This window comes from Anolis sagrei, chromosome 4 (genome assembly GCF_037176765.1).
Source record: "Anolis sagrei isolate rAnoSag1 chromosome 4, rAnoSag1.mat, whole genome shotgun sequence".
NCBI lineage: Eukaryota > Metazoa > Chordata > Lepidosauria > Squamata > Dactyloidae > Anolis > Anolis sagrei.
Window position 1 is genome coordinate 217,287,845 of NC_090024.1, and position 8,311 is coordinate 217,296,155.

General features: G+C 38.6%; 1 protein-coding gene across 1 annotated transcript in view; it reads left to right on the forward strand.

Moving 5' to 3' along the window:
* Positions 1 to 3,037, forward strand: part of MATN4 (matrilin 4) — a 55,846-nt gene extending 52,809 nt beyond the window's left edge. Inside the window, exons 10-11 of the mRNA XM_060772204.2 lie at positions 751 to 855; positions 2,091 to 3,037. Coding sequence (XP_060628187.2) covers positions 751 to 855; positions 2,091 to 2,149 — 164 coding nt within the window. The 3' untranslated portion in view covers positions 2,150 to 3,037. The remainder of the gene's footprint in view (positions 1 to 750; positions 856 to 2,090) is intronic.
* Positions 3,038 to 8,311: the final 5,274 nt, after the last annotated feature.

Here is an 8,311-nt window from a genome sequence, read left to right on the forward strand (position 1 = left end):
AGAGCAGGAGATCCTGCATTGCACTGGGGAGACCCCCAGATGCAGGTCACTTATTATTATTATTATTATTATTATTATTATTATTATTATTATTATTATTTTACTGACACAAAACCACAGTATGTCACAGCAAACCAAATATATAATGCTGGATTTCATATCACAAAATCACAAGTTGAACACTTCCCAAGCATTTAGGATGTATTTTCAAATGATGCACACAGATCATTTTAGCCTCAAAAAAGCCAGAATGATAAGGTGGCCAGAATGGTAAGGTGGTCTAAAAATTATTATTATTATTATTATTATTATTATTATTATTATTATTATTATTATCCTCCCCATCTCTGAGAGCTTAGGTTGTATTTGTGTGCAAAAGCTGTTTCTCAATTTCACTCTGAATCAGTGCATGAACATTGGACTTTTCAGCTGCAGTGCCTCAATTAATGTCATGTAGGAGGCTGTCCAAAGCAAATAATCATTTTCTGACTTCTTTCAGATCATAACTGATGCCTCTAGGCATTTTTAATCACACAAACAAACTATCCTAATTACATCTCATATTTCAGTTGCCTTTAATTAACTAACTTCTCTTGAGTATTAGACTGGAATCAATGCAAAGAAAATAGTATTATCAGTTCAGTTCAGAGAAATTCCCCTATGATGCTTGAATTCTCCAATGATGCTGAGTCAGCTTACGCAAGATTAAATTATGTTTCTAATGCATTTTTGTGCTTATTTGTTTTCCAGAGGAGGGCAAAGGAGAAACTGAATTTCGTAACCCTTGTGAATGTGAGGCTCTTGTACAGTTCCAGACAAACACTCTTGCAATCCTGGAAGATCTCACTGATAAAAATATCCTTTTGCTGTAATCTTCATAAAGCATAGTAGCCAAACTAAACAGAGATGTTGCTGTGGTTCCAAGTTTTGGCTTTGGAGTGAAATGTTTGCTATGTTGCTTCAGAGATATTTGGATTTGTAGTCCAAATAAATTCTGCAATCAAATGTGGTTCAGTATATAAAGCAGGGGTGGGCAAAATGTGGCCATTGGGCCAATTGTGTCCCTTGGTGTCCCAAAGGGCAGCATCTTAAACCCCGATGGATCCTTCCAAAGCCCCCAGACACCCTCCATTTTCAGCCTGAGATTTTCTTCACTCAGGTGCCTCACTTCTGTAAATTATCCCTTGATTTTTTCATCCCACATTGACTACTATAACATTCAGTTCCTGCTCCAAGCCTTCCTGATATTGGGACTGGAAATGCAAATTTTCTTGCTCCACAATTTCTTTTTATTGCCCAAATGCCCCCTCCTGTGCTGTCAAGGGGGTGGGGGTGCTTGGAAGCAAGTTTAGCACATTATGAGCCCACTTGGTCCATTTTATGCTCAGAGGCAATCCTTTTCCCCACTAAAAAGTCATCAGACGTTACGTGAGATTGTGAGAGGGAGGAGTCTTATGCCTAAAACGTGCTAGCAACCCTTCCCAAAATGGCCCCTAGATAGTATGAGGAGCTTTATTTTATTTATTTTTAAAGGGGGGGGGGGGTATTGGGGGGCACATAAGGCTCTTTGGGATTTCATTGTAGCCTATGGAAAGCCAAGAAAGATCAGTGGCAGCTGGTGGATTCTATAACTGTGGCCATGAATGTTAGTCTCCAAATTGGCTCAACACCTTGGATATATCTTTTTTTTTAATTTAAAGTGAAATCCAGAGCAGATTCACTATCCCACTGAGTGATATGACCTGCTAACACGTGAAAAGATGCAAACCTTTATTTAATGCTTATAGCTTTCCAGAAATGCTTTCTGCATATATTATTTTACATATATCTCATTCTGGTCTCAGTTCCTTCACTGCCTGTTTATATGCATTTATCAAATATTCTGTGCTGTAGAGCTAACAAAACTGTCATCACGAGTTACATATTAGTTTTTTAAAGGCAAGTGTATCCTTATTCTCAGCCTTCATCTCTAAAGGGAAAAGAAATCTAGAAAGATGACAAGAAATCCTTAGTATCCAGATGTCCCTTTTTGCTCCAGAATTAAATGACTATTCACACCATCTAATCCATTGCTTCCTTAACATAACCACTTGGTCAGATGACTGCTAGACTCAACCAGCTAGAAAACCAGATTGCCAGCAAAAAATGATCACCCTGACAACCATCCTACATTTTGGGCATGGACACATCCTGTAGCTCATCTTTGGCATATCTTTACCTGTTGTAAATGGTTGTCCGCTCTTTTATTGCAGGTTCATCTGAGGAAGTGAAAAGTCCCATTTTTCCTTCGTTTTTTTAACTTAAGAAAATCCTTTTAGTCAGAACATTGGAACATATATACATATGTATGTATTTTTCCCCTTTGGGCTAAGTTGTGGCAAAACTGGTTTGGCCCCAACAGATGGACACCTCAGAGAAGGATCTGGAAGAAGAATTTGAAACATCTCCAAAAAATGATTAAGATCTGTCAACATTTATGGATCGTTTCCTGGTCTTCGCAGCAAAGTCAAGAAGTTTGTTCTTCAAAACAGCCTCATCAGTAAAGAGAGGTCATGCCCTCTTCCTAGCTAAATTATTTTTTTAGACCAACTCTGGAAAGAAGAAGAAGCATCTTCTAACATCCAGAAATATAAGACTATATAGCAGCAGACAAACACCCTTCCTGTTATTCCTCGCTGTGGAAAGCAGTGCCTGGGAGTTCTTTGTCTTATCCTTTCCACTTTGGTTGCATATAAATGCTTGCTTTTAAAAACAAAATATAATTTAACTTAAAGATACTCCAAAAATTAATCTGGAACATTTCTGACTGATATGATCTCCCCACCTTGTCTTTGACGATTTGTCATTATCCCCATTTCCCCAAACCATTCTGAAAAAATCTCTATATGTATGTATGTTTGTTTGTGTTTGTTTGTGTGTATGTGTGTGTGTATGTATCTTTCTGCAAGGAAGGCAGGATTGTCATACTTTTAAACAAACATGTTTTTATTATATGTAATTTTTTATCCTGGCTAATAAACTTGCTGAAGATTTCTTACTTCCTTATGTCTTTTTCCCCCACTGGAGGACCCTGGAAAATAATGACGCATTTGGAAGCTGGGTAACCATAGCCTCCTTCTTGCCCCTCCCGTTTGCACTGTGTAGTGGCTACAGAATGAGATCAAGTATAATTCTCTCAGGGCCAGAATAAAGAGGCATGTTATCCACTGGTATTAGGTTTGGCACCACACACACACATTCTTGCCAATAAGTGCTCATTCTGCCCTGAGGCAAAGTGAGGCAGTTGCCTCAGGAAAGGAAAGCAGGGAGGGACAGTGAAATGTTGGTGGACAGAGGTGTCTGTTGGCCTACCTTTCATCCCCCTCATTGTATTTCATCCCTTGTCCTATCTTTGCCACCTTGTCATAGTAAACCATTCTAGAAATAAATGAAAATGTCTGGGCTGCAGTAGAAACAGACAAAATGAGAACAATCAGAGCATTTGAGACTGCTTTACTTTTAATATCCTTAGAGAATCTGAGAAAGGAGTAGATAGGTCTGTTGGAGACTACATCTGAGAGTGTGCCCAAATAGTTACTTTTAAAGATAACTGTTTTGTTTCTATTTTATCCATCTGGTACAAAATGTAGTCTTTTCAGTCTCCAAGACTGCAATCCTATTCATATTAGATCTGTTGAAGAAAATGGCACCAATTAAAAACTTTATCACACTTCTCTTTTTTTAGCATCCTAGGATGCTAAACGGACAGTCCAGTAATGGATGGGAACACTGCCTATCACATAACAAGTTGAAGCCCTGCCCCCAAAAGGAGTGGAAGAATCATAGGATGTTCTTGCCTAGTACGAGAAGGCTACCATATCTTGCTAGCTTCAATGGAGCCAGCACACTTCAGCACTGCTTTGATGTCATGGAGGCTGGTGAAATGGCATGGGGGTGGGGTGGGGGTGGGGGCTCCATGTGATGAGGTCATAAAAACATCCTGGAGGAATAACATGTTTTAAACTAGAGGAGTTCAAGGCGTTTTTTGTAGTCTGAAATGGATCTAACTGCTTTCTTATGGAGTCATCTATTGTAACTTATTTTTCATGCAAAAACACAAGCTTTCCTACATTCACCTGAAAATGCTTTTGCAAACAGCCATTTGAAGCTGTATTGCCATGTTGCCATGTTATGAAGATGAAACAACAACTATTGGTGAACTTTCTGATTATACAGATAAGTAAATCTCCAATGAAAACGAATGGTAACTATTGTTTTAGCTATGGTAGTACCTTGTAGAAGATACTCTGCCTGATGGTCTTACTCTGCCAAGGATGGAGAAATTGTGTTCCTCTAGATGACCACCTACTGCTATCCCTAATAATTGGACTCATGGATGGTGTATGCTATAACAACATTTGAAGGACTGAAAGTTTCTCTAGCTTTTGATGTGGCAGTTACAATCCAATTGCAATAGCTGTGGGGTGTCTCTACAATGACTGAAAGGAAATTTCGCCATTTCAAGAAAATAACATGAATTGGTCTATATGAATTTGACAGCAGAAAACAAAACGAAAACCCAGAGCTAAGTGATTTTGCCTTTAACATTTGAAGTTCAATTGTGTTTTGAGAAACCCCAAAAGCTCACTTAATCTAATCCCCTGCTGAGCTAAGAAACCTATAGAATCTCTGATAGTCTCTTCTTTTTCTGATGAAGCTTGTCCCTCTGTCAAACGGCTTGAGGTTCTCCTGAACTCAGCACAACATGCCCCCAATAAATGTATACATGATGTGTCATCACAAATGTGTATGCATGTGTAGACAGAATTCATAGAAAAATGACCATCTTTAACACATACAACCCTGATTTATCCTTAGCAAAATTTTGTCTGACTTGGAAGCTAAGCAGTGAAAGGCTTAGTTAATACTTGGGCGAGAGACTAAGAGGAAAATCTTGCTCAAAATCCCAGACAGCTGTTTCCAGTCAAAGTTGACAATGTTGGACCAAATGGCTCAGTAGTCTGATTCAGAATAAGTCATTTTCCTAAATTCCATTTCAGAGATATCTGAGAGGCCTGCTTCATAAAATTTAGCTGAAATTTCCTCTCTTGGGAAAGGCTGGGAAATAAACTAGTTCCCCTATCCAACTTCTTGTTCCTATACCCCAAGGTCTGGGACAACTGGAGTTTTTGACTCTGTTGATGAATGAGAGCCTGTGAAAGGAGCTGGCCGGTCCCCATAGAAAGTTGGAGCCATAGACTTTTCATCCACGTTTAGAACAATCCTTGTTTTCACAGGTGAAATACTGAATGGAGCATTAAATCCTCATAATGTGGAATGGATGGTGTTGGTTGATCATGCCACACACATTCCCCTCTCAGCCTCACTCAGGGGAAGAAGAGAAGAAATCCAGAGAGCCAAAGCTGTATAGACCTATTGTTGGGAGCCCTGAATCAAGTAATTCATATATTTCACAAAATGAAAATAAATTACATTTCGGCCTTAACAGAAGAACAAACAGAGAAAGAAAACTCAAACCTAAAGTGTATGGTGTGAATAAACATTTATGAACATTTGCTTATTTTGCAACAATCTGCTCTTTGTCTCTTGCTCCATTTTGAAACCTATACGAATGCTCCTAGAGCCATATACATTTTAGAAAGGGATTATGTGTAGTAGTGATGGCAAAAATAAGAGCAATAAATGAGAAGACTTTGGGTGGAAATTCTTGAACAAAACATGTAAGTGTTAAACCTGATGGACTCATTTAAAAGAAGAGTGTGAGAAAGCCTCTGAGTGAGTGGAAAGTGCTTTCTTTTCCACACTAGATACTCAGCAGGCATCCCCCATGCATCCCAGAGTAGAAAATATGATTTGAAGATTTGAAGTATCAGATTCATTTCTAAGTAAACATAATTGAATCCATGTTTTTGCTCAGTATCCTTTTAATAGGCTTTCACTAATATACCCATTTAATCTAATTCCCATGTAGACTGTGTCTTTAAATAAGAAAGAAAAGGATAAATGTGCACTTGTATTTTGGTTTGCAGTTTCTCCTGGTATGCAGATTTTAATGTATAAATACCTTTACTGTAAGCATATGCTGACTACTATAATTTATAAGGGAGGCTCCCTGCTGTTTGTGCCATCCTGCGGAGTTGCTTTGTAGTGGTGCCAACCATCTAGATTATGAGACACACACCCCTGCACCCTTACAATACACTAAGTGTAAACAATTATCTGCTTTCACATTGATCAAAAACCTAATTGTTCATTAGGGCTGATTGCAATTAATAAGTTACTTAAAGGTCCTTCAAACCTTATTCTATGGGATGTTGTAATTCCAGCTTTATTGTCCTTTTCACAATTTGTATTATAATTCGTTGTAAACCACATATGAATTGTTTAAGTAAATATCTTTATTAATCTTTTAAACTAGATATCCACTCACCCAACCAACTATCAACCAATCAATAATTCTTGATGCCTTCTGTGCAATTTTTTATTTTTCACTTTCATTAAAAGACATAATCAAACCACATTTGGAGTGTGCTAGTGGACATGGCAGAAATTAGGATGCAAAAGCAATTTCTATGCCAAATGTGGTTTGTCTTTCTTCTTTTTTATCTTCATCATCATCCATTTTTTCCCAAAAGGGACTCAGTATTTTCCACAGGTATGTATGTAAATAGCTCCATAAATATCAGGGAATCCTTCTTGCCCTGCCAAACATACCACTGGGACAAGGTAATCTGATACTGTAGAGATTTTAACCTCTTTGGAACATGAAGAATCCTGTATCAGGAAATTTTGTGGCAGATTTTTCCAGTTTGGGAATAACAGCTTTTACGGAGTAACTATTTTCAGTGGGAACAATTACTTGTAAAGAAGAGATGTCTAAGTTCTGGTAGCATTTCAGACTCTTGGTTTATCCATCTCAATGTTGTCAATTCTGATATGTCTCCAAGGTTTGAATAGGCTGTGTTGTCATGGCCGGAGTCACTGGGTTGCTGTGATTTTTCTGGGCTGTATGGCCACGTTCCAGAAGAGAACGGAGAGAATGCTTCTGTAACATGGCCATACTGCCCAGAAAACTCACAGCAATCCTTTGAATAGACTGTTTTCTTCTTGCAACCTGAAGACTCTGGTTGTGTTTCCTGGTGGTCTCCTTTCCAGTATTAATTGAACTCTTTCATCCCTGAAACTAGACCAGGTCAAGTATTTTTAGACTGGTTTGGTGCTCAGCCCCATTCCAATGCTCCAGTTGTTCCACATAGCTTCCAAAGTTGTCCCTGTGTAAAGAGCACAGCAGATGATCAGTTACAATTAAACTCGGATGTTGGGAATGCACATTCCTGGGGATACTGCTAAGCTACAGTTTCCACCGTCATTGATCACTGTTTACATAGTCTGGAACTGATGGGAGATGGAATCTAATTATATCTGGAGATCCACAGCAACCCAAACCTGAAGTCATTAAAACCTCCTTCAGAAGTTACCCTCCAAATCTCCAAAGAATTTATGGGACCATACACAATGGCTCCTGTATCATTATTTCTGACACTCAAGCACTGACCTTCAGAAGTGCAAGAACTAGAGAGCACACTTTTTTGGAAATAGACTTCCCAGATTTCCTAGTGCTGTCTAAGGGATTCTGAGATCTGTATTCCAAAAGTTCTGGAGAGGACTGAAGTGGGAAGTTGTGTGTGTTCAGAAAAGGCTGTGAAATTACTTTTTTGGACTACAACTTCCAGAAATTTCTTGATCACTAGCTATGCTTACTGGACAGTATTGGGATATGCAGTCCAAATAAATAATGTTTGGATTATCTGGTTCAGTGGCACATAAGAGGTTTCCTTTGAATCATTAGGGGCCTTGCACAAGTAGGATGGCCACTGCCATCAATTTCATTTTGATTTTTTCCCCCAGATAGGATTTTAAAGATGAAAAGATGTTCTCCATTCTTTTTAGATAAGAGTTTAACATGCTATAGTTTCTTTCACATCGCCAGCTTCCATGAACTGCTACCAATTTGGACTGAATTCCTTTCATGCTAATTTTCTGTTTTGCATAAAGGGCTTTATTTTGTGCTGTTGAATCAGGAATCCAGACAAATCCTTTTATGACTACACCTTCCAGAAGCCCCTGGCCAACATGACCAGTTCTCTTCTGGCTGAAACATCTGGGTATTTGTAGTCTGCATCTCCTTTCTCACATTCCCATAATGATGATGATGATGATTATGATAATTTATTTGTATTCCTCCCTATCCCCCCAAGGGGACTCAGAGTGGATTCCAGCATACACAGACACAAAGGCATACATTCAATGG